At 40.3% G+C, this 27612-nt stretch overlaps 1 protein-coding gene and 1 pseudogene across 7 annotated transcripts in view; one reads left to right on the plus strand and one right to left on the minus strand.

The window, feature by feature from the left end:
- The window catches only part of ARID1B (AT-rich interaction domain 1B), a 439440-nt gene that overhangs the window by 117729 nt on the left and 294099 nt on the right, over window positions 1-27612 (plus strand). For all 7 annotated transcript variants that reach the window (XM_059401329.1, XM_059401325.1, XM_059401328.1 and 4 more), the window contains exon 3: window positions 7816-7965. In XM_059401329.1, coding sequence (XP_059257312.1) covers window positions 7816-7965 — 150 coding nt within the window. The remainder of the gene's footprint in view (window positions 1-7815; window positions 7966-27612) is intronic.
- LOC132018800 (U4 spliceosomal RNA) lies at window positions 514-644 on the minus strand (annotated as a pseudogene).

Consider the following 27612-nt stretch of genomic DNA (forward strand, 5'->3'; position numbering starts at 1 on the left):
GCCCCCCCCCTTTTTTCTAATATTTTATTTATTTTACAAGTAGGTAGAGAGGCAGGCAGAGGGAGAGAGAGAGGAGGAAGCAGGCTCCCTTCTGAGCAGAGAGCCCGATGCGGGACTCAATCCCAGGACCCTGAGATCATGACCCGAGCCGAAGGCAGCGGCTTAACCCACTGAGCCACCCAGGTGCCCCTTTGCTAGTAGTTTTTAAAGGTATAACTTACATACAATAAAATGTTCAGATCTTAATTGTACCATTTGAGGAGTTTTGACACATATGTACATCCATGAAACTACCATCCCAGTTAAGATAAAGATTTTTTTCATCACTCCCAGAGTTCCTTCATGTCTTTTTTTAGACATTTGTTATGTATATCCCACAACCAGTGTTGTGATATTTCTATTACCCATAAATTAGGTTTGTGTGATCTTCAATTTCATAAAAACAGAAACTACTGTGAGTTCAATGTGTATACTTTAGTTCTGGAGGGAACTGTAGATATCAAGTCAAACTACTTCTTAGAAGAACAGAAGGATCTAAAGCTGATGTGAAAATTACATAGAGTAAGAACAACATGTTTTTCTATTAGCAATAATCGCGCCTCGGATAAACCTCATTGGCTATGATACTGCCACTGCGCAGAGCCAGAACAACATGTTTTTCTAAAAGAATGGAGTTAGATTCTTAACTTATCCTATATACAAAAATAAATTCAAAATGGATTACAGACTTAAACATAAGAGCTAAAGCTAAAAGCTCTTAGTAGAAGGGTGTCTGGCTGGCTTAGTCAGTGGAGTGTGCGACTCTTGATCTTGGGGTTGTGAGTTCGAGCCCCACATTGGGCATAGAGATTACTTGTAAAATACACGTATATTTATTAAAAACTAAAACTCTTAGAAGATGGGGGAAAGCTTCATGACATTAGATTTAGCAGGAATTTCTTAGATGTGAAACCACATACATAGGCAACAAAGGAGAAGATAAATTGGACTACATCAAAATGAAAAACTTTGGGGCGCCTGGGTGGCTCAGAGGGTTAAAGCCTCTGCCTTCGGCTCAGGTCATGATTCCAGGACCCTGGGATCGAGCCCCACATCGGGCTCTCTGCTCAGCAGGGAGCCTGCTTCTCCCCCTCCCCTCTCCCTGCCTGCGTGTCTGCCTACTTGTGATCTCTGTCTGTCAAATAAATAAAAATAAAAATATTAAAAAAAAAACAAAAAAACCCCAAACAAAACAAAACAACAAAATGAAAAGCTGTGCATTAAAGGACACTATCAAGAGAATGAAAAGCAGGTAACAGAATAGGAGAAGATATATGTAAATCATATAACACATAAGGGATTAATATCCAGAATATATGATGCACTCCTACAATTCAACAACAAAAACCCAATTAAAAAGTGGTCAAAGGACTTGAATACATTTTTCCAAATAAGATAAACAAATGGCCAATAAAAACACGCAAAAGATGCTCAGTATCACTAATCATTAGGGAACTGAAACTCAAGCCCACAATGAATATCATACCACTTCACATCCACTAGGATGGTTATTACAAAAAAACAAACAAACAGAAAACAGCAATTGTCAAGGGTGTGGAGAGACTGGCCCTTGTGTGCTGCTGGTAGGACTATAAAACGTACAGCCACTGTGAAAAACAGTACGGCGGTTCCTCAAAGAACTAAACATAGAACCACCAGATGATCCAGCAGTTCCACTACTGGGTGTTTATCCAAAGACTTGAACAGATGCTCATATGTCTATTTTCATAGCACTATTGTCTGCAGTAACCAAAAAGTAGGAACAACCCAAATGCCGATGATGGGTGACTTCCCTGTATGAAAATGATTTCCCTGTATTAAAATGCCTGTGAGGGGCACCTGGCTCAGTGAGTTAAGCCTCTGGTTTTGACTCAGGTCATGATCTCAGGGTCCTGGACCCCGCTTCGGGCTCTCTGCTCAGCAGGGAGCCTGCTCCCCCCACCTCTGCTTGCCTCTCTGCCTACTTGTGATCTCTGTCTGTCAAATAAATAAATAAAATCTTTTAAAAAAATGTGATAAATTTTGGACAATGTGAAGTATTTCTTTTGATCTTAAATTATTTCCCTCTAAAAGGAAGGACAAAACTGATAATGTAAATAGATTCAGAGAATCCAGGGGTGACAGATCCGTAATAGAAACCAAGGTGTATTTTAGGACCATAACTTCCTAGCTCACGTCAAGGAGGATTATATCTGTTCCTAATGTTGTTGTGAGCTGTTGTGGAGATAGAACATTGGAATGGACCATTGTGTAGCTCAAAGCAGAAAGCTCTTATATTTATATGTCGGTGGTGTGTGATTTATATACTTATTCCAGGAGGTTAAGTCCACAAATATTCGTTGGGCGCTTACTACCAGGCCTTCTGACTATAATGATGAGCTGAACTGCCCAACCCTCCTAGCCCTTTTATTTAAATTAGCTTCAGAGGTAGACTTTAGGGATTTGTCAGCTGCGTACAACACCCAGTCTCATTACATCCAGTGCCTCCTTAATGCCCATCGCCCAATTATAAGGCCCCATTTTCTATGGAATCCACATGCCAATGGGTGTGGTGGTATGCTTGTAGTCCTAAATTTGAGAAATCCCACATTTGAAGGTGGATGGGTTTCTTACGGATTTAACAAATCCTTTAATAGCTAGTATATTTTGTTTTTATGTTTATTTCTCAAACTTTTTTAAAAAAAGATTTTATTTATTTATTTGGCACAGAGAGAGACAGAGAGGGAACACAAGCTGGGGCAGTGGGAGAGGGAGAAGCAGGCCTCCCGCAGAGCAGGGAGCCCGATGCAGGGCTCAGTCCCAGGACCCTGGGATCATGACCTGAGCCAAAGGCAGAGGCTTAACAATTGAGCCACCCAGGTCCCCCTCAGACTTTTTGATTACATAATTTATTTCTGTGAATTAACTTGCCAGATTAGTGTCCCTTGTATGTGCTGTTGGGAAATACTGGCATAAAGCCCTTCCTGTCAGAGATTTGCCAATCTGCAGGAGGCATGGAAGACCATACAGAAGTCATTGGCCTTATCTTGCCCGCAGGTAAAGGCCTAGAACGGACGAGGGCACCTGACATAGTAATCAGGGATGGTCTCTGGAGCAAAGTTCTAGCGGCACCTCTTTAAATAAAGCAGCATGACAAGGCGTCTTCCTCTCCAGGTCCTCTCCTGTGGCCTGTCTCCTGCCTTGTGTGCCTGCTGGAGCAGCTTCCAAGCCTCTGCCTTTGGGGGAGGGGAGAAGGGGGACAGGGTGGAGGTGACATTGTTATTTCAGAATTTTAAATTAAGAAATAATTTCGGCATACAAAACGCAGAAACAAATATAACACACTTGTGCAACTACGCCAAGAATGTTAGGTGTTACCATTTTGCCACATCTGTCTCATAACCTCCCTCTTGTAATAAAGGGGAAAAAAGCAAGGCTGAAGCCCCCCCCCCCCCCAATTTTTTATCCTCTCCCTTCTCCAGAGAACGCCATGTATTTCCTTTCCAGTGACTGCTTTTGAACTTCTATTGTATATATGTATCTAAAAAAAATACATACTATTTTGTGTATTAAAAATGTATACAGATGGTATTATGCTGCATTCTTTTATTGCTTTTTAAAATTCAGCATTATATTATTTGGATTTGAACCATTTCCCTAAGTAGACCTTACTACTTTTTTTTTTTTTAAACTACTGTGAGGAATCCCATTGTATGGTTCTACCAAAGCCTGTATTTTTCCATTCACGGACCGCTAGACTGAATTCTCTTCCTGACTTTTGTAAAAAGCATTGCATGGAAGTCCTTCTCGGGACACATGTGAGCGTTTCATGGCCGTATATTTACAAGGGAAATGGCTGGGTCAGGAGGGCAGTGCACTTGTACACTTGCTGAGGAAAGAGTTTTCTAAAGCTTCTTGAGGAAGAAAACGGGAGAGAGGATAAACCTCGATTATGTCTTCAGTTTTGAAGTATGAGTGAAGTTCAGGGTAGGGTAAAATGAAAAATGGGCCTGGAGTTTCTGCACATTTAACGTGATACAGGGATATGAAAGTTAATGCTCACGTTTTTGTATCAGAGTGATTTCCTGAAGTAAATACTTAAATGAATCATTTTTTACTATACTTTCTCTCTCCAATAATATATGAACGCATTCATATTTCTTGGAAATTGGAATAAATTTTTTGTTATTATGTGTGCTCACGCTCCACTGTAAGATCTTCTTTAGTTAGAAATGAGTGAAATAAATTCTTGTTTTTCTTGTTTTTAGGTAACAAAGAGGCTCTGATCTCAAGCATTTTCGAGAGATTTCCATTTAGTTTAGTGTAGTGATCTTTTATTCAAACCATGATAAAGGTCCAGAACATTTGCTGGGTGATAATGACTTAAATTAAACTGGGGTTAGCAGGTAACCCCTGAGAGTGCTGTGTGGCTGTGAACACGAAGTTCAGGGTTGGATGAAGCTGGGCATACGTGTTTCAAAGATTGGGTGGTGCAGGTGATTTCATTTTTAGGAGGTATTCCTTCAGTTGTTTAATTTTATATCTAATGATCACTTGATTTAGTAATCACAGAACAACACCCATTCATTCAGTAAACATTTAGTGACTGGGAGCCCCTCTTCTGGGAGGCATTCCAAGAATGTGGGAGCTTAGAGTCCAGTGATAAGGACAAACAGTAAAGACAACGCATAACTAAGGGGGTAACTAAGTCTGGATCATCTTCCCTGTGGTAGAAGTAGGATTGGAAATGGCCTGAGAATGACGACTGGGGCTGCGCTTGTGTAGAGAGGCTGGTCAGGGCAGGGGCGGCATCTGGCCCGAAGAGCTTCGTGGCTCCAGCTCCTCTCATTTGGTTCCTGATGCCCAACTTTAACTTCCCTTGCATCCAACATTCTGGTAATCTTATTTAGCCGAAGTGTGTTTGCAAACTAAGATATAAACAAGAAGTCTCTCAGTAGCCAGAATTGATTTTACAAAACTCGAGGCTGTCAGAGCTTGCGTGCTTCCCTCATGGACAAGTCCCCTGAGCCTCCCTGTTTTGAACCGTCAGTTTCTCAGCCCTCAGCAGGGTCAGTCAGGCAGAGGGAGACCAGAGTTACACTGCGGGGCTTGTGCACACGGCTCTCGGCAGGAGGCTCTGGGGCCCTCAGTGTATTACGGCTCAACTTGTTGATTTAAGTTTCGTAATAATGACTGTTTGGTTTAAGATGTCGGAAAAGCGTATAATAGATCTTGGAAAGCTCTGCATCTAAATTGATTAAAACAAAGGCAATATTGATCATTAAAGAATTAGACTTTAGTTGTAGACAACTGAGGTATTATATTTAGAAATTGATTTTTAAAGATAAAACTTAGGAAATAATTAATATTTTAAAGATACCGCTATAACTTGTTTAATGAGTACTAGCATCTGTGTAGCATTCCAGGTAGGATTATTATATTGCTGGTTAAAATATTAATATGAATTAATAGAGAAAGTAGCCTTATTTTATAGCCGGAGATATAGCCGGAGATGGGTATTGTTATGTGACTGACCATGTTCACACAAGTGAGGCCCAGTAGGCCTTGGAGACAGCAAGCCGGGTTCAGTAGATGGGCAGTGGGACCCAGTTCTAACTGATAGCCTGATTGTACTGGGTTTGAAATCACCTCATCTGAGGCTCACAGAGGGTGAGTACCAAATAAATTAGGCCATGTATCTAAAAGGAGAGCAATGGGTTTTAATTGTGGAAGACAGCAGTAAAATCTCCCAAGCAAAGTTTTTTTGATGGTTTCTCCTCTGAAGTTCCCTGTGTTCTGCGGATTGTTGCTGTGGTTCCATTGAGAATTTGCTTATGTTCCCACCCACCCTACCGTGCCTCCCCTGCACCCCTACTTGCTCCCAAGCTTTTCAGAGCTGGAATAGATAGTAACAGATTCTAATAAGTTCATGGCTGCTCTGGTGTTAGTTTGCCACAATATGTCCCGTTGTTGTCTTAGAAAATAGAGCCCCACCCCCATGGCACTTTCATATTGTGTGTAAGGGTTTCTGTAAACCAGAAAATCAACATATTAAAGTGCAATTCCTAGGGGAGTTGCCGGCTGTGTTGATTGAGCTTTGCAGTCATTTTAACACTGGCAAAAGTGTTATCCTAACTGCTTCAAATCAAACTGCAAAGATGCTTGTGTAAAATATAGTATTAGATATCAAATCAACATATGGGTGCTGAACGGAAGGATATGTGTTGTGGTAGTGTACGATATTCTAGCATGTGGAGTTGTATTTTATGGAAATTCTTTGGCTTGGCTTATGGCAGGGACATACATTCATTATGAGATATCAAGTTGTAAAATAAATAAAAGCAAAGAATTCAACTGTGCAGCTAAATGGTTTTCAATACAAACTTGTCTGCTCTACTAGCTTCGGGTCTGTGTGACGAGGCGGTTGTGAGCCGTTGCGGCCAAATGTTTGTGATCGTTGCTGACAGGCCCTGACAGTAATCTAAATCAGGTCACAAAGAAAATGAACTTTAGCTTTTGCATTTTCCCCTTTTATTTCATTGTGTTACGAATTCTTGTGCTAATTGGTCTTAGAGGCAAAGTGTTTAATATTTTCCTCCTCTTACCATTCCTTCTTTTTCCTCATTCAGTATTTTATAGGGATTGCATTTTTAAATGTGTATCTGGAACTGATCACTGATTTCTTAACCTTTTGGGTTTATGGCACTCTAGTTCTTGGGATTCTCCAGGGGGCCGTGTTGTATTACTAACAGGCGGACTTCACTGTCCTCCTCCACAGAGTGCTTTTTGCCATCCCCATGCCTTGTTTTTCTTTTTCTCTACGGTTCTCTCTCCCAATTAGGAAAAATAAAAGGCAATAGATTTTTCATTAAAAAAAATTAAAAATGTCATCCATGGTATATTTATGACATGAGGAAGGACTTCTCTTTGAGCAAATATTTTAAGGATTTTTAGGTTCACGTAAATTAGAGATGGAGAAAGCTCACTTGGGCCATTTTTGTCTGTATCTGGCATTTGTGTCTAGCACGCTTTGCTTTCCACCATTACCTGTTTTATCAACTAGGAAAATACTGTTCTATTATTAGATACGAGTAGCTTTCCTTTAAGAACTCACATTGTTGGTTATATGGCGTTATAGACATAATACTGTCTTCTAAAAGGGTTGTCTTTGGTTGTAAAGCAGTGTAGTTTCTTTTTAGCAGAAGCAGTGAATGGAATTGCTAATAACCGATTACCGCGTCTGCTCCTATGTAGTTGGGACTTTTAGACCTTAGCTGAAATGAAACCACACCCTATACCTGTAGCCAAGCCACAAGCATCCTACAGAGCATCAGTGAGTGGGCTTGGCTGGTTGGAGTTCATTTTAATTTTGAGCATTGCAGGAGAACGGATTAACATAATGCTTCTTTGACTTTCTTAGCAGTGGGTTTTTTTCTTCTTAACATAAAGCGTTTTATTAGCTTCAGGTATACCATACAATGATTCACCGACTCAGCAGAGGTGGTCTTTTCATGTCAGTATTAGGAGATCCCCCCACCCCCGGTTATTATGAGGCTATCCATATTTCATTATGTGATGAAATCCTATTTTTTAAAACAGTCCGAATTACCTTACTTGACTGACAACATGTGAATACAAGGGAGTATGACGATTCATGTAACGGAGAGAGGGTGAAAAATACTGAATTCAGTGGCTTAGCCAGGAGCCCACTTGGTGTTGCTGAGTCGAAACCATATTTGCTCTCATTGCGTGTGCCCATTTTGACTCTGTCGCCTGTTTTGCTTGACTTGTTGACAGATGCCCCCTCAGTACGGACAGCAGGGGGTGAGTGCCTACTGCCAGCAGGGCCAGCAGCCTTTCTACAACCAGCAGCCGCCGCCTCCGCACCTCCCCCCGCAGGCCCAGTACCTGCCGGCCCAGGCCCAGCAGAGGTACCCGCCACAGCAGGTGAGCATCCCGCCCGCCCCGGGCCCCCGGGCCCCCCGAGTCCCCAGGCCCCCCTCCAGGTCTGCCAGGCTGGGCTCGAGTCCTCTGCCTGTCCTGTTTAAAAAGGTCTGATCTCAGTGGGAAAAAATACAGTTTTGAGAAGTGTGAAACTGAACCTAATCTGTTTGTTTATGGATGGATGTTTGAAATTGAAGAGTGGGAGGAACATGCTCATTCAGAAAGATGGTTTTATTGATCGTTTAACCTTGCTCGTTGGCACCTACATGGTATTTTTTTATCTTGAGCTTTTTTTTTGGTTTTTGTTTTAATGATAAGTGCTACTATGTCCAAACACTGTTGCCTTGGGCAGTGTTATTTCTCTTAAAGGAGCTTATGAACAGATAATCACTTCAATTACGGTACATTAAGAAACTAAAGGGAATCATGTACTTTAAGAATATTAATCAGTTTGTAGTTCAAATTAGCCTCATTAAATACTTTTTCTGTAATTGGGCCATATATTCCAGCTTATGTGATTTGTAGAAAAATAGTACATATGCATTTGATGAAATGATTCAGTCTCATCTTGATTTAGAGGTTGTCACTGAGTGACCCTGAAAGGTGCAGTGAGCTCAGGACTCTTACTCTGAATCCAGAGAAACGTTTCATAGCACCTCTAGTGAGAGAGCGCCTGGAAGTGGGAAGAAGGGCGAGAGGGAGAAGCAAGCTCCCTGCGGAGCAGGGAGCCCGGTGTGGGATTCGATCCCAGGACCCTGGGATCATGACCTGAGCTTAAGGCAGCCGTTTGTGACTGAGCAATCCAGATGCCCCGAGAGTCTTATGACTTTAAAGAAAACATGTTTAAAACAACAGCTGAGGGGCACCTGGGTGGCTCAGTCGGTTAAATGTCTGCCTTTGGCTCAGATCATGATCCCAGGGTCCTGGGATCAGGTCCCTCCCGGCTCAGCGGGAAGCCTGCTTCCTCCTCTCTCTCTCCCTGCCTGCTTCTCTGCCTGCTTGTGATCTCTCTCTCTCTCTCTGTCAAATAAATAAATAAAATCTGGAAAAAAAAAAAAAAACCAACAGCTGAGGTCGAAGATCCTGTAGAATCGTGGTTTTTTTGGTATATGTTTTCAAAATTCTGGTATTATATAAAGGGATATATGGAGGTAGGAATGTATATTATTTCAGAGTTATGTGGTCTAGTCTTTTATTAAGATGTGGGGAAATTAAATAACCTTCCAATATCTTTTCTTTTTTAAGTGAGACTGATATCTGGGTTTATGATATATAAATTACAGGCTTTTTCAAGGGCTTTCCAAACCTTACTGAACTTCTGGGTAGATATAGAATGTTATGTCATGCCATCAAAGTGTAAGATGGACTGAATAGAGAGATTACATTTGTCATTTTGCTTTAGTGCTAAAATGAATCTCTGATTGAAAAACCACTTTGATTAAGGATTCTGAGTTCCTGTCATTTCCTTTAAGACCAAGCTCAAATTTACTTCCTTTATGAAGCATTCACTGATGACTTCTACCACATGGCAATTAGTTATTTAATATCCTTCACATTTAAATATTTAAAGCATACTACAGGTGAAATCTTACTTTAATGAATACTATCTTAATGTGTTGCGTTTAGGTCTATTTTATGCTTTGCTACTATTATTTTATTGATTTGAATGTAGTAAATCATTGTTAGGAAATACCATGACTCTCCAACATAAATACTGTCATTTCTCCATATCCTGAGGAAGACAAAAATTCTTCAGACTATGTTGGAAAGTTTTTCTTGTATTCATATTCCCTACCTGTAGAATGTCTAAGTGGTTTTTAAGTTTCATTACGCTCCTTGTGGGACGAAGAGGTTAAGTCACAGACGGTTAGGTAGGCAAAGCAGAGGGTCTTGTTTGATAGGAACAACTTTGGCTTTTAGGGAGTTAGATGTTCAGATAGATTTGGAAAGTTTGTCTAGGAAATAAGATTTAGCATTTTAGATGTGGTTAGTGCCTCCCAAAACAGCAATCCCCTCAAACTCTATCCCAGAACAAAGTGTAAAAATAACCAACAGAGTATTTTCAATCGAACTGAATTTTAATAAGAATTTGTCATTCTGAATTCACACACGTTGAAAAACCAGAGAAGCTCAACTATATTTAATGTAGTGAGCCAGTAGTTCCTCAAAGACGGAACGTTTTTCTGCAGCCTTTCCTTTTGTTTCCAAACAGCGCACAGTACATGGCGTATTGATTTTTATATTAGGGAATCAATCAGCAAATAATACTTCGTGTCTTTTGTTAATGTGATTGATACAAAAAGTAATTTTAGGATTCCATTAAGATACCTCACTCTGGGTCTTTAACATCTGTTAAAGTGTTACATTTTGAATAATCAATACATTCATATGTTTCAAAGATGAATAAGTCCAAGGGAAAGGATACAAATAGCAATCTCCCCGAAGGTCATCCCCGCGGGGTCACCACCGGGCCCAGCCTTTGCCAGACAACCGCTTTACAAGCTTCTTGTACAGCTTTCTGGAGTATCTTTACACAGAGAAGCAAGAAGATGCCACATTTAATTTTTACTCTGTTTTTACACAAATGGTGACGTACTATGACATACACACTGTTGTGTTCTTTGTCATCCTCTGCCCCCCACCCTCTGAAGGATAGAGTTTCTGTAGATTTGCCGGAGGAGGAAATAGAGGAGCCCTTCATTCTTCTTCAGAGCGTCCTTTCACTTTATGGACATACCGTGATGAGATTTAACCAGTTCTCTATTGATGGTCACTTAGACTGTTTTTAATTACTTGCGAGTCAAACAATACTGCCGTGATAAACTTTTTGTGTATGTTTCGTTTCATAAACATGCAGATATATGTGTATGATAAATTCCTGAAAATGGCATTAGTGGGTCGGTGGGTAGATGCAGTTTTAGTTTTGGTAAATATTGCCAGATTGTTCCTTTGGGGGGGTTGTGCCAGTTTATACTCAGACCATCAATACGTGAGAGTACCTGTTTGCCTACACATGTGCTGGTAGCATGGTTTACTAAGTTTCTGGATTTTTGCCAATCTGGTAATGTAATTTTAACTTGCATTTATCTTGTTTTGAGTTGTGTTGAATGTCTTATATACTTGAAAGCATTTGCTTTTCCTTTTTTTTTTTTTGATTGTGAATTCTTATCTTTTTATCTTGCATTCTTCTATTCAGTTGTTGCTCTTTTAAAAATTGATGTAATAAAACTCTATGTATAGGGAGACTGGGTCTCTATGATATGAATTACTAACCACCCAACCCCATTTTGTCATTTATCTTTTGACATTATGATTTATTTATTTGGTCATGCCGAAGGGGCATTTTAAATTTAAAGAATTTTTTGTGTACTCAGAATTATCAGTCTTTTGCGATTTCTGGATTTTTATTTAGTGAGTATATGAGTCTTCCATACTCCAAAATTTACAAGGGAACTCTCCCGTGTTACTTTGTAGGATTTTCATGGATTCATTTTTGCATTTCATTTGCCCCAATCCAGCTTAATTGTTTCTTTGTTAGGTAGGCTGTTGTGTTAGGTGTCTATAGAGAAATTCTGTGTGTGTAGTGTAGTGTGTGTGTGTGTGTGTGTGTGTGTGTGTGTGTGTGTTTGGTTAGGCTAAGGAGATCTACTTTAAGGGATTGGCGTATACAGTTACGAAGCCTGGCAAGTCGCAGGTGTGCAGTGTGGCAGGCCCGAGAACCAGGAGAGCTGACAGTGGACATGAAATCTGAAGTTGGTCTGCTGGAGAATTCCCTCTTAGTTGGAGAGGCTGGTCTTCTTGCTCTATTCACTCCTTCAACTGATGGCCTATCCGCATTACTCAAAGTCACTGATTGCAATGTTCATTTCATCCAAAAACACTCTCCAAGTTGACACACAAAATTAACCATTACAGTTACCTTTCCCCAATGTATTGGAGATGCTTCTTTCATTATTTGCTGAATCCCCTTAGGTAAAATGTTTGGGGGTTCTTCTGGGGTTTTTATTCTTTTCATTGACCCTTCTTTTAATGCCTTGCTGCTTTACTGCTTTATTGTTTTTAGGGTTAGTATATCCTCCCTACTCTTCTTTTTCAGAGTTTTCTGGCTATTGTGTTTATTATGGACATCAGTAATGATGTCTGTAAAGCCAACAGTAACAATAAACTCTTCATTCTTTAGCATGCTTTTTCTAAGATTTTTTTTCTTTTTTGTTGTTATAATCATGGGTTTTTGTTTTTTTTTACACTTACCCTTTTTATTTTCTGTGAGGCAGATGGTAATTATAAAAGAGAAACAGTAAAACAAAAATAAGTACCTAATTTGAATAATTTTTGCCTTATTGAAGCCCACTGACCACAGATGAAGAACACGCTTATGATGAAACAAGTTGGGTTTATTTAGTTTGGGTTGTTACAGCCCCGAGAGAATACATACATTTCTGAGAGCCTTGAGAACCTCATAGAAAAATGGGTGTGGGGTGCATGCTGGGTGATTCTAAGAGGGATTAGGCCCTGGATAGGCTGCTCTCAAGAAGCTAGGACATTTGGTAATTAGATGTGTTAACTTTTATCCATGAGAGAGGACAATTGAGGTGGGGCCAGATCGTCATGGATAAAGAAGCTATAGCCACTTAAGGTAGTTAGAAGCGATGGGTGTTCAGTCATTTTTGTTGTCAAAAAGTGATCTCGTCCATTTTTTTTTTTTTAAAGATTTTATTTATTTATTTGAGAGAGAGCGAGTGAGCACAGAGGGAAAGGGAGAAGCAATTTCCCCCTGAGATATGACCTGAGCCAAAGGCAGCCACTTAACTGACTGAGCCACCCAAGTGCCCCAGCGCTGTCTGTTGTTTTATCCCTGGGACTTAAAAAGAAGACTTTCAGCATTTCATCATTAAGTATAATGTTTGTATACTAATATAAACAAGTTTATTTATTTATTTAGTGGCGACCTACTACTGGGCAGTGAAGTTCCCCTCCTTTTCTAGTTTGCTAAGGGATTTTATCATGAATGAATGCCAAATTTTATCTTTTTTATTTATTTATTCATTTATTTTTAAGCAACTATTGGGGATGGTTAGGTGGCTCAGCTGGTTAAGAATCTGCTTTCAGCTCAGGTCTTAATCCCAGGGTCCTGGGATCGAGTCCCGCATTGGGCTCCTTGCTCAGTGGGGAGCCTGTTTCTCCCTCTCCTCCCCGCTTGTGTTCTGTCTCAATATCTCTCTCTCTTTCTCAAACAAGTAAATAAAAAAAAAAAAAATAGATGCCAGCAGGGCTGCCCTTTATCAGAGTTTTGAGTGGGGAAAGATACACATCCAAGGTCATTAGCAGAATGAGTTTCCTTGCAGGCATAGAACTAATAGCCACTTGAGGTTCCTGGGTGGCCCAGTTCGTTAAGCATCTGCCTTATATTCAGGTCATGATGCCAGGGTCCTGGGATCAAGCCCCATATCAGTCTCCCTGCTCCATGGGGAATCTACTTCTCCCTCTGCCTCTACCCCTCGCCCCACTCCTGCTCTTTTTCTCTCTCTGACAAATAAATATATATAAAATCTTTAAAAGTAATTAAATAACTATTGATATTATCCCTTTGTTTTTCTCTTGTAATCTGTTGTTGGGAGCATATTATGTGTGTCTTTAGTTTAAAGTATTAAATATGCTTTCTGGAATAAACCTAGTCATGTGATAGAGTATCTTTTTATACATCACTGAATCAGTTTTGCTGACATTTCTTTAGGTTTCTTGAATCAGTATTCATGAATGAGATTGACTTGTGATTATCCTTGTAAGGTTTTGGTGTCTGTATTATGGAGTTTTGCAAAATGAATTGGAGACTAGTCTCTTTTTAAAATCTGCTAGAAGAGTTTATGTTAAAGTTTGGAGTCACTTGTTTTTTGAATGGCTGAAGTGTCTGTAAAACTATAAAGGCATGTGTAGCCCTTGATTTTTAGCTTCTGTCCCTTTCCTGTATGTTTTTTTTTTTTTTTTTTACTTTTGATCTTATTTCCTTTGTGAATATAGGTGTTTTCAAGTTACCAATTTCTTCTTGAGTCAATCTTTTCCTTTAATATATATGTATAAGTATATATGTTATGTATATATATTATAAATATACTTGTGTATATAAGTATTTACATACAACACATATATATTTCTATGTATAAAGAATTTATCTTTCATTCAATTTTTAAAATTTATTAACAAAGTTGTTCATACATATTACGATTAATTTCTGTACCATCCAGAGTTTAAGACATTTTATTTTATTTTTAAGATTTTGTTTATTTGAGAGCAAGAGAACACAAGCATGGGTTGGGGGGAAGGAGAGAGAGACAGACAGACAAACAGAACCTCAGGCCAACTGCCCACTGAGCACAGATCCCAATGTGGGGTTTGATCTCAAGATTCTTAAGATCATGACCTGAACCAAAAGCAAAAGTCAAACGCTTAACCAACTGAGCCACGCACATGCCCTGGCATTTTAATTCATATTTTTCCCTTTTTAAATTCTTGATTAATCATGTCAGTGGTTCAGCTCTTCAAAGCAACTTTGGTTATTGCCCTATTACATGTTCTTTTTTGAAAGTTTAGTTAAACTCTGTTCTTGCTTTATGTCTTGCTTCCTGTTTTAGTGATGTTTATTTTGCTGTTCTTTTATTCCATCAAGTGAATGCTTAGCTTATTCGAAACAGGTGTGTCTGATGGAGCAAAATGGAAGACTAAACAATTTCCTCTTAAGTACTGCTTTGGCTGAATCTCTCAAATTTTGATATGCATTATTTCTGTTTTCTTTTCATTCTAAAAATCCCCCCCCCCTTTTTTTTTAAAGAAGACAGTTTTATTGAGGTCTGGGTTTATATTCTGTTCCCTCAGAAAGATTAATGTATGTTTTTGCAGTTTCCTTTGGACTTGAGTCATCTGGAACCATATTTTATGTTTTATTTTGTATTTTTATTATAAAAAAATTCTTACTGTGCTTCTAAGCAGAATAATATAGTGAGTACTCATATGCCACCATAATTCCTTGCATTTACTAGGCTAGGCATATCCAGATATCCCCAGCTGTCCTCAGAATGCCTTTATAGTATCTTTTTTTCAAGCAGAATTCAAAGAAATCTAGTACATTGATTTGGAATGGTTCCTTCTTCCCCCATCTGCATTAGAGCCTTTGGAACATTGAAAAACTGAGTCAACTCTCCTGTGAAATGGTTTCGTGTGGTTCTTTTCTCTTGATGTGGCTTAATTTGTTCATGTAGCTCTTCTAGTCCTGTAAGATAAACAGTTTTGTTTGTGGTGGTTGTAAATCCCGTTCCCAACATGAAGGGCATTTTTCTGTTCAGTCGCGGGGTCTGCGATGCTCCTGTCAGGTGAGGAAGCCTCTAAGCCTGCCTGTCCATGACCGTCCGCTGTCTTCCAGCTGAGCGTGGAGAGACATTGTGATGAAGACCATCCTCCTCCCTTGTGCTCTGTCCAGATTGCTCTGTAACAGAATCGGGGAGCATAACACCTGCTCGCGGCTTTAGGCCACCACAGTTCTGGGCAGTTTGTTACCTGTCGTTACTGCCTGACATGGTGTGAGCACTTCATAGGTAATGCCGCGAGCCTGTTGCATCCAGTTAAACATCATGTGCTGTGGTTCCACAGTAGTGATGTCAAGATTGATCAGTGGCTTCAGGTGGCGATGGCTTCTGGGACCACTTTAAATAGAATTGTCTTCTTGAGGTTTTTGCAGACCACACCGTTAAGTGTTAATTTTGACCAGAAACCCTGATGAAGGTTAGCCTGCGGTTGCTAATTCTCAGTGGAGCCATTTTTAAATTCTTCCTACCTCTGAGTATCAAGTTCAAGGCAGGTATTTCTCTGTTCTCTTTAACATGTTTCCATGTTCTTAGATGATGGGGATAGCCCTTCTTAGTCTCTAATTTATTTGAGATGTATGATCTCATATTTATTCCCTTTTGGCAGGCCCTGGACTTTTCCTTTTCCCTGTATAGTCATCCCGTGGAAAGTTAACATGTAGAGCCAGTCAGCTTCTATTGTACTGTCCTTACTTTCTGTGTTCTTGGTTTACTTTCTGTGTGTTTTTGGTTTCACTCGCATTCATGCCAAGGCTGTGATCCATTTAAGTCATTTTATCCAGTGTTTTAGATATTTAAGTCAATTTAAATACATTTCAAGTATCTAATCTGCCACATGGCTAGAATTGGTCCTCTTTTATTTTCTAGCTCTTTATTTGATATCCTTTACACAGTTTAAAATGATAATCAACATGTAATAGAATAGCTTATAACATACAGACCATACGTTCCCATTTTATAATGAAACTTTTCTAATGCCTCCTTTATTCTTTGGAAATAAAATTCATATTTAATATGTGATCTACACCAAATTCATAGATAATACATTACCTACACAAAATTTCAAACAAGTCAGAATAATGCAGTGAGTTATATGGGTAAACTATCATATTAATTAAATGCCGAGGCATGATTATATGGAAGACTTGTGAAATTGGCACTTGTATGTGCATGTGGGATCACTGAGCTTGGAACTACAAACTGAGTGCTGTTTTAGCAACTCCAGTGTCTTAAGTAGGGTTGTCAGTGGTGACTTATCTTTTAAGACGGTGAGCAACTCTTGATCAAAGCCTGAACAAAACAAAATATAATCTTTCCTCAATATATGTAGTGGTTTTATTCCTGGAAAATATATTTTTAAGAGTTTTAAGAGTAATTTGTTAAGAGTAATTCGTTTTAAGAGTAATTTGTTAATTTAAGAGTGGTTTGTTTTTACATGCAAAATGGAGTGGAGTTCTAGGCTCAGGCAAATAATTAACTTTTTGTGTGATTTTGTGTAGTAACCGTGAACTCGCCATGCAAATGAGGGATACAGGTACATTGTATGAACAACTTGAAATCATGAGCAGGGTTTAAATCCATGGCATTTATTACCATATGACAGCAATTATATAAAATGAAAATACAGATGATTTTTTAAAACTATTTTATTTCTTAATTTGAGAGAGAGCGAGAGAAAGAACATGGGGGTGGGTGGGGCAGAGGGAGAGGGCAAAGCAGAAGTAGGCTTTCCATTGAGCAGGGAGTCTGATGTGGGGCTGGATTGCAGCACTCCAAGACCATTACCTGAGCCCATTACCTGAGCTGAAGGTAGAAGCTCAACTAACTGAGCCACCCAGAAGCCCAATATAGAACATTTTTAATGACATGTTCACAGAGTTGTTTAACAGAAAAGGCAAGTTACCCCAAGGTGTGGAGATACCATAAATGTGTAAATAATATACACAAAATGTGTAAATAATATACACATAGTAGCAATCAGTAGGAATGTTATCTAAATCATTATAGCTTTTTTTTTTTTTTTGGACTCTATCCTTATCTTTTAAATTATCTACAATTAACATGTAATATATATAATATTTTAAAATTCTCCATAAAGGATGTTACATCAATGACAAAATAAATTACCCTTTTCAGCATATAGCAGATTAGATATTCTGAATGTGTCTTTGCTCATCAAAAAAATCTGAAATGGTGGCTCTGTTCTTAGGGAGACGTAGAGTCAATTGATCCTTTCTCATTTTTTAAAAAAATATTTATTTATTTGTGAGAGAGGGAGAGAGAGAGAGCATGAACAGAGGGGCCAGGGGAGAGAGAGAAGCAGACTCGTCTCTGAGCAGGGAGCCCAGTGCGGGGCTTGATCCCAGGACATGGAATCATGACCGGAGCTGAAGGCAGACACTTAACCGACTGAGCCACCCAGGCACCCCGATCCTTTCTCATTTTCACTGTTTCTCACAGCCCTCCTGTCATCCCTTTCCTCCTGACCCACTGAAAATTCCTCATCCATCACTCTCAGTCACTCATCTGTGTAGACTCTTACTACATTGTGCCATCCCCTCAAGATCTTAAAAACTGACTTCCGCAACCCTGATGAGACCCATGTCCATGTCTCCTCCTATTTCATCAGAAACATGGGAGCAATTGGGAGAACTTAACATACCAACCAACGTGTGTCTGCACATATGCTGTGCCTTCTGGTATACTCTGGTTAGAACTTCACGATCCTCTGATGCTGTGCCATGCATGGTGGAATTCTCATGGGAGTGACAAAAAACCCCACTTTTCTTTTAAGCTTTAATTAATTTATTAATTTAATTTATTCATTTGGCAGAGAGTGTGAGCAAGGGAGAGAGCATAAGCAGATGAGCACGGGTGGGGAAGAGGAGGGAGAGGGAGAAGCAGACTCCCCGCTGAGCAGGGAGCCTGATTGGGGGGCTCAGTCCTATTAGGACCTGAGCTGAAGGCAGATGCTTAATGGACTGAACCACCCAGGTGCCCCCAAACCCACCTTTCTTGACCCAAATCAGTAGCAGCCTATTTCTTCATTCATTCATGGTCATTTACCAGCTCCTTGAACTGGCTCCAGATAGGCTTTTATTTTGACCACTCTGCCGAAACAGCTCTTTTCAAAGCTGCCCCGTGTCCTGCTTGTTACGTGGTCCAGTCGGCAGCTGTCGTGCTTCCATATTTCACCTGTTGGGAGCATTCGATGCAGGTGATGATATCTTCCTTCTTGTTTTCTGGGACACCGCTCTCTCCTGCCTCTCTTTTCACCTTGCTGGTCACTCTGTGCTCTCCTCTGCTGGTTTTTCTTTGTTTCCCCAACCTCCAAAGGTTGGTCTCAGTGTTGGAGCCTCTTCTCTAGTCCTTACACACTTTACCTGCGCGATCTCATTCAACCTTGCAGCTTTGAATATCATCTAGAAGCTAGTACTTTGGAACGTATTTCTGCAACCTGGACCTCTGTCCTCCATTCTGTAGCTGTATGCCCAGCTCCTACTTGGCATCTCCCAGTGAATGTCTTAACAGGCTTCTGGAAGCCCGTATGTCCAAAGCAAAACTCAGGACTCTCACTTCTTCTTCCACAAATGTGCCCTTCTGTATTTTCCCTCTATCGCAAATCCTCCGTAACACTTAGGTCAGAGACTTCGAAGTCTTCCTTGAATCTTTTCCTTTTAAACCCATTTTATGGTTTTAGGATCTAAGTAGATTGCACTGGTTTTATTGCTGCCACTTCGGCCAAGCCATCCCGATGTCTCATTTGAAGTGTTCCAGGAGCTTCTGACTGGTCCCTGTCTTTCAGCACCCTTGTTCACTGCAGGACACAGTAGCCATATAGACGACGTACGGTGGCTGGGGCCGCACCTGGTTGTGTCCATACAGACGACGTACGTGGCTGGTGCCGCACCTGGCTGTGTCCACTCCCACCTTCTTTCACACTGGTCACCTTGCCGAGCTCATCTCAAGGCATTTTTACTTACTGTTTGCTCGGCCTTGAAGGTTCTGCTCCCAGATAGCAATAGGGCTTTTCCTTGGAAGTCTTGCAGGGAAGACTGACCTTCCTCGAGATCTTTACTGCAGTGACGCCTCATCAGGCGAGCCGCCTTCCCTCACCGCCCGGTGTAAAACATCGCAACTCCCCTTTCTCCCTGCGCTCCTTTTACTTGACCACGCTTTCCTTCTCTCCGTGGTCCCGGTCACTAGGTAACATGCTGCATTCTTGCTGCGCTCGTCTCTTGGCTCCCCTGTTAGAATATAAGCATTATGAGAGGAAGGACTGTTTTGTCATTGCAGTGTCCCCAGTACCTAGCACAAAGTAGAAACATACGATATACACATTGACTTAGTCATTCAAAAATATTGTTTATTCACTAGTACTTAGTAAGGAGACTTTACAGCATTGAAGAAAATAAATGTTCACTGCCAAGTATTTAGACTTTGAAAATGCTTTTGGTATTTTGCAGACAGCGTTGTCCTGAGCATTTTTAAAGGGGGCTTCTTTGTGCTTCACGGGTGGTGCGTGTATGTTGTGTGCAAAAGTTTTTACGCATAAACTCCCCAAATGGAATTTCTGGGTAAAAGAACAAGCACATTTTAAAGACTTGGTGTTTTGCCAAATTCCTTTCCAGAAGGTATTTAAGAAATGATACCTCCAACCCGCTCTCTTATTTATATTCATTTTCATATTTATTTTTCCAATGGTACTTAACTTTAATTTTTTTGTTATTTTTTTAAAGATTTTATCTATTTATTTGACAGACAGAGATCACAAGTAGCCAGAGAGGCAGGCAGAGAGAGAGGGGGAAGCAGGCTCCCCGCTGAGCAGAGAGCCTGATGTGGGGCTCGATCCCAGGACCCTGGGATCGTGACCTGAGCTGAAGGCAGAGGCTTTAACCCACTGAGCCACCCAGGTGCCCCACTTAACTTTATTTTTAGTAAGAATTCTACTTCATTGTTTTTTGAGCCCCAGCAATGCTAAGGAGACCTCACAGAATTTTGAACTAGATCTAGAACCTGTCTGCTGTGTTACTGTGGTCGTAGATTGAATAGGTAATAGAAATTTGATTTCATCGGCAAGAAGTACACAGTTGGACGTTTGTAATTTTTTGATTGACCTTTGACTCAGAGACTCCGAAATTATCACAGATTCTTATTGTTTGCTTTTATTACCACTTGATTCTTTCCTCTGCTCATTTTAGGAGGTCAGAAATAGAACTCCAAAGTAAGAATAGGCCTGATTGAGTCTTCCTAGCGTAGGCCGAGGGAGAATGACCAATGCAACAGTGAAATCCACTGTCCAGTTGGCCGACGTTGTATTTACTCAACCCTCTGACATCTCCTTTAAAAAAGAGTATTGATTTTTAAGGCTTAAAAAAAAGAGAACAGCTCTTTGAAGAAGTTGCTTCCATTTTAAAATGTTTTTGCACCTTTGCTTGCTTCCTCAAACTGCTTTACCTAAAATTTGATTTTTGTGTGGTAGGGAAGATGTCCTTTAATGCCAGAAGTTTTCACTTTTTGGTTTTTTGTTTTGTTTCAAAGTTTCCACTTGCCTTCCATGTCCTCAGTTTTGGGTCATGAAGTGTTCTGTGGGGTTTGTTTCCTGGTTGTCTCTTAGCAAACTCTCACTCCCTCTCTTTCTGCTGCTCCTTCCCCTACACTTCCAATCTTTTCCTTTTATCTCTATTTCCTGTTCTACTCAAATCCAATCTTGAGAGATGCTGGAGAAGAAAGAGGTTCTGTTGTCTGTTGTCTGTTGTGGCACAGATTTCTCCTGGACCTCTCAGCCATGGCCTCCTAACAAACGCACCTGTTAGGTGCCAAAGGGAGGTCGCCGAGAATCTGGTAACCTGCAAGGAGTCACGTGGTGTGGAAACCAGCCTGACTGTCGATACCCTTTCCTCTGACAGTGGTCTTCCGCTGATTCAGCTCTACCTCCAGGACTGTGACAGTTGGCAGCCAGAATCTTTTCTCTGTTTTCATGGCTTTAAACTACACTGTTTGCATAGCTAGAAAAATCTTTCTTTCTTTAGAGAAGATTTGTAGGAGGTAACTCCATTCAAATAAGTTCCATTTTATTTAAAGAGAATATATCAGGATGAATCTTTTAAAAACCCAAGTGTAAAGCAATAGGAGAATTTTAAACTTCGCTGTTTAGGTATAGCTTTTTCTTAGGTGAGAGACTTCTCTGATTCTTGAGAGAACTGTTGGGTAATATGAATGCATCCTTCTCAAAGTACAACTTCATCTTTTTACTGATTATTTTTTAAAGACTGAGAGAGAGAGAGAGAGAGAGCACAGAGGGAGATTGAGAGGGAGAAGCAGACTCCCTGCTGAGCGGAGAGCTCACCGTGGAGCTCAGTCCCAGGACCCTGAGATCATGCTCTGAGCCCAAGGCAGATGCTTAACCTACTGAGTCACCCAGGTGCCCCCAACTTTATCTTAAAAAAATTTTTTTTTAACCTTTGGTTTATTGGGAAAATTGAAGAAGAATGGTTAGAAGAAGAAAACATAAACCATTTACTGAATGCCTTTGTGACTGAAAATGTTTTATATGTTAGGAATTCAGTGATTAATTCAAATATGTGTCTAACCTGAAGGGGCTTCTGGTCAAGCGGAAGGATCGCTGTGGCCATATAATGACAGTCTGGTGAGAAGGTGTGTTTTCAAGCTGTGACTGGATGTTGGTGAAAGTGTCTCAGAAGTTTTGAAGGATGAGTAAGAGTTGCTTGTGAGAGAAATGATCCTGAGGGCAGGACTAATTCTTTATTAGTGAGAACAAAGGTAATGTCCAACCATGAATGGAACTGAGTAAGACTTGAAGTTGGGTTAAAGTAGTGAAGGTCAGGGGCCCCTGGGTGGCTCAGTTGGTTAAGTGTCTGCCTTCGGCTCAGGTCATGATCCCAGGGTCCTGGGATGGAGCCCCATGGGATGGAGCTCCCTGTTCTGGGGAGCCTGCTTTTCCCTCTGTCCCCCACTCACTCTCTTTCAAATCAGTAAATAAAATCTTTAAAAAAGTAGTCAAGGTCATTTAGAAGGAACATGACTGGTACCTTATATTGCTTTTCCTTAGTGATTAAAAATGAAATAAAAGGTTTTTCAATAATTTCTTTAAACAGAAAATAGTACAAGCTGAGCAGTTAACTTTTAGAAGTCCAATGCGCTATCCATTGCGCCACAGAGCCAGTAAGCAGTTAACTTTTAACAGTGGATTACTTAATAGTTGAACCAAGTGGAAGTGTAAGTCTACTTTGATGTGGATAGGTAGACACAAGTATTTGAATTATATTTTCTAAAAATGCACTTTAGAGGCGCCTGGGTGGCTCAGTCGGTTAAGCGTCTGCCTTTGGCTCAGGTCATGATCTCAGGGTCCTGGAATTAAGCCCTGGGTCAGGGCTCCCTACTCAGCGGGGAGTCTGCTTCTCCGTCTTCCTCCCCCCTCCCCCCTTCTAATGCGCACGCGCTCTCTCGCTCTCTCTCAAATGAATAAATTAAAAAAAAAATTTTTAAAAATAATAAAATGTCACTTTATTTAGACTTCTTCATGGTGAGCAGTTTTCAAAAGGAGATATGGTAAACTTAAACATATTTGGCAAATGGGAATCATTTTGTAAAGAAGGAGATAGCTTTCAAGTATGAGTGTGAATACTTTAGGATTAATAACTTGCTGCTGAAATAAGTCACTTAAAGGAGTTCCGAAGTTTCATTAGGAATATTGGTGGTGATCCATTGTGATATAAATATTTCCTTATTATTATTGTTATTTAATTATTTAATCTATGTTTCTTATTACTTCTGTGTCACAATGTTAATTTATAAGCTGCTGATTATTTTACAGCTATTGGGGAAAATTCATCCTAGTCTGTATTAAATCACTGAAATGCTCATATCATTTGTTTTGTAAGATTTTGTTATAAACACAAAGAGAAGGACATTTAGAGTTCGTTGCCATTGATTGCTTAGCATTTAGATATCAATACAGGAATCTATTAATTAACTTGATAATAAACACTGTTGGAATGTAGGTTGATAAAAATCATTCTTTGTTTTAAAGGAGATTACTCGTGCAGCCTCGGGTTGTGTTTGAATTTTGAATGGCCTCCTGTCTTCTTGCTTACCTGTTTGCGATTGTCTTAGTCGTGGAGCCATTGCTAGGCGGAATTTCTTTTACGTTTAAAGAGCTTGTGAGAATCCAAGGAGAATACTTATAAGTTACTTCCAGGTCTGAGCAAGGCCCACTCCGAGACTGATTTCTGATTATTGACTTGGGGCACCATTTACCTGCTTTTAGAACTCAGGTTATAGCCACTCCTGGGAGCTCGCCGATGGTGTGAGGCACCCAGGAGCCAGCAGCCCCATGACCTGAACGGGAGGCAGATGCTTAACCGACTGAACCACCCAGGCACCCCCGTTGCTGTTTTTAATGCTGTAGAAGTCAGGTTCATCCTGTAGTCTATTCCAACTATTTCTGACTAGACCTTTGCTTTTATTTTATAAAAATGAGAAAAGCCAGAGAAAAATCATCAGATTTTACATAGCTCTCTTCCAGTAATCAAGAATTTGGGGCTCTTTGGTGTATAACTTCGAATGGTTATTCTCTATATGTTTTCGGATTATAAGTGGGACTCTAACTGCATTGGACTATAATTTGATAATGCTGTTCATTTTCATGTTTAAAATATTTAAAAAAATTGTTTCTTTCAAGTACCAGAATCAAAGGAAAATAAAACTGGGATGTAAGAAATTATGTAGTAATAACAATATTTTTAATACTGAATTTACTTTAGGAAGATGATGGAAAGTTCCTTCTGGGAAGAAAAACCCAGAAGCCATTTGAGTCTGGAGTATGTGCAGGTATCCTGGTCCTGGCTTCAGGCTTGTTCAGATACTGTCTGGCCATCTGTTTATCAGAGAACCTGGAATGTTTAGAAATGTGTGGAAGATCAAATCAGATGGCCATGACTGTCTGCCCTGCTGATAGAAGAGGAAAATCTTACATTGTTTAAGATGCATTGTAGTAAGAGCACAAGGGTGGCTCAGTCTGTTAAGCCTTTGACTCAGGTCATGACCTCAAGGTCATGAGACTGAGCCCTGCCTCAGCGCCACACTGAATGGGGAGTCTGCTTGAGAATTCATTCCCTCTGCCCCTTCCTCTACTCCTTCACTCTCTCTCTGTCTCAAATAAATAAATCTTTTTAAAAAGATACATTGTATTAAAAGCTGAAGAGAACCTTCAAATGTGTTTGGATCAGGATTAAGTCTAAAATGCAGGGACGCTGCCCCCCCCCCCCCCAACCCTTCCCTGTGCTTCTGACACAGCTGTGAGAGTAGGTAAGCCCTCACTCTTCTTTTCCTCCCCTCCTTTCTTCTTCCTTCGCTCTTCCAGCTCTATCACTTTCTCTGACAGACTTTGAGCTGTGGGACTCAGGCAGATGTGCTGGCATGAGAGTGTGCTTGGGACTTGTTCCCTCATTCCTTGCCCTGGTGACACAGTCTCAGCCAGTAGAAGAGGAAGCCATTGGTAGAGAGAGAAGTTGAGGAAAACAAAGGCTGTGCGGTTACAAGTATCATTGAGGCTCATTACATGTATATATGTATTTATTTATGTATTTTATTTTTTAGATTGTTTATTTGTCAGAGAGAGAGAGCGCACAGGCAGGGTGAACATTCGAGGGAGAACTGTGCTCCCCACTGAGCAGGGAGCCCAACACGGGACTCGATCTCAGGATCCTGAGCTGAAGGCAGATGCTTAACAGACTGAGCCACCCAGGTGTTACCCCCCCCCCCCCCCCCCGTAAGATTATTTATTTATTTATCTATCTATCTATTTATTTATTTGAGAGAAAGCAGAGCAAGCAAGAGAGAACATGAGTTGGGGGAAAGGGCAGAGGGAGTGGGAGAAACAGACCCCCTAATGAGCAGAGAGCCTGATGCAGGACTTGATCCCCGGACCTGAAGGCAGAAGCTTAACCAACTGAGCCACCCAGGCACCCTGCTTATTATATTTTTCATACAGAATTTACATTCTGACACAAGGGACACTGTGGAATTTCCTTTTCCTGGTTTCTTCCCCCCCCCTCCCCCCCTTAGCTGCCTTTTTGTCTTTCAGTGCCCATTCAACTTGTTAAAGTATGGAAAAGAAGGTAAAACATAACTTAACATATGACATGAAAGTTCTTCATCAATTTCTTTGATTTAAAAAAATTCTTAAGAGTAATAGGCACTCTATATATTGTGTTCCAGAAGATGATTATCTGTAGATGTTTGAAATAATAGGGTTACTTTTAGAATTTGCTAGTCGGGCAGGAACCACCTCTGTACAGCCATGGTGTTCTATGCTGAAAATCGGGGGATTGTCTGCGTCAAAATCACCTCGGGTATTGGGGCGAGTAAATTAATTCTCTTTAAGGGGCGCCAGGATGGCTCTGTCATTGGGCACCTGCCTTTGGCTCAGGTCGTGATCCCAGGGTCCTGGGATCGAGCTCCACATCAGGCTCCCTGCTTGGCAGTGGGAAGCCAGCTTCTCCCTCTCCCACTCCCCCTGCTTGTGTTCCATCTCTCACTGTGTCTCTGTCAAATAAATAAAGTCTTTTAAAAAAGAATCTTTTAAAAATGGTTCTCTTTGGGGGAACCTGGGAATCTACATTGAACTTTATAGGCAATTCTGATGCATTCTAATGTTTCCAGGCCTCTGGAGCACAGAAATACTAACCAGTGCTTTCTAATCTTTTACTTTAGCATGGCCCGCGGATATTATTTCATTTATTATTAATAACCCTGAGCGGTCATACAGCAAGTTTTCCCTGAATGTGGTGGGGCTTGGGTTTGATTCCAGTTCTACTTTAATCTAGGCTTTACCATCTCCTTTATTACTGTTTATATATATTAGGGATGCATTTTGCTCTAGAGGTAGACTGATATTCTTGCTTAAGCCCATTGGTGTGAGGTTTTCCATTTGTTAGCCCAGCGTTTTACAAACTTCAGTGTGCGTTGTAATCACCCAGAAGGCTTGTTAAAACACAGATTGTGTTGAACGCTATTCCCAGAGTTTCCGCTTCTTCAGTTTGGAGTATGGCCTGATCATTTTCATTTCTGACAAGTTTCCACGTGATGCTGCCGGTACTGGGAACCCTGGATCATCCTGGGAGAACCGCTGTGGAAACTCAGTAGTTCAGAGTGGTTTGGGAGTAGTCCCCGGCCTGACACACTCAGAGGGTACCCCCTCTCTCTCCTGAGACCCCAGGATTCTCTAACTCAGTGGTTAATATCCTGCACAGCAGGAGACTCTAAGAACCTGAACCCCCCACTATTTTACCACTTGGCAAGTGTTTGGAATATCACCTTTGCTTCAGAACAGTGGTTTTCAGCCTTAGCTTTCCCTACAGAAAAGCAGTGGGAGGATTATTCTCAGAATGTCCTTGGAAATTTGAGGAGTTTATTTTAATATAAAAAGGATACAGAAATATAATTTTGCTTTAATAAGTTTTACTTTAATTTCGAGGTCATTGATGGTAATCCTAAATTTCTGGAGTCATCTTTCTTCTCCTTTTTTCCCCAAATAGAAATTTAATTGACTTTTTAAAGGTAAAAAATTTCCTGTACTCATAACACTTAATTGTAATATAGATAATGTTAAAAACTATAAGGGAACCTCTGAAAATTTCAGATGATTCTGTTATTTCTTAGAGAAGGAGTGTCTCTAGCCTGTTTACTTTCACTGAAGATCAGTAAAGGTGATAGGAAGTGGGTGGTGACTTAAGAAATTTTTCTCCTCATAGTTTATACCCTGAAAATCACAACTGGAATGGGGAGAGAGAGAGAATTAATTTCATAGACCAAATGCTCCATTTTAACTTCTTTTTAAAGGTTATAAAAGTCACATATGCTCATGGTAAAAAAAAGAAAAAAAATTCAACAGAATCCCTTTTGCTTATTTAATTTTGAAAGTCTTATTGGTACAATTCAAAACAACGGCTACAGAGCCCTCTCTAGCTGGCTTTTCGTTTCTTTTGTTATGTTTTTCTGGTTACTTTTAATTTTTTATCTAGTCGTCTTTTTTTTTTTTTCGTTTGGTAGTTTTAGCTTTTACTCCAAAGGCATTTCATGGAGAAGTCAACTTTTTAAAAGTGATCCCCTGAACAGCTTTAGGGATGAGTTGGCAAGACAGGCTTGAGGCAGGATCTTTCTGGCACCTTATTTCTCTCTTTGGCAAAAACAAGCTCTCTACCTGTTTATACAGCATATGGGTTTCATAAATTCTGTTTCAGCAGGTTTTTCTCATGCTGAAGAACATGAC

This window comes from Mustela nigripes, chromosome 5 (genome assembly GCF_022355385.1).
Source record: "Mustela nigripes isolate SB6536 chromosome 5, MUSNIG.SB6536, whole genome shotgun sequence".
In the NCBI taxonomy this organism is placed as follows: domain Eukaryota; kingdom Metazoa; phylum Chordata; class Mammalia; order Carnivora; family Mustelidae; genus Mustela; species Mustela nigripes.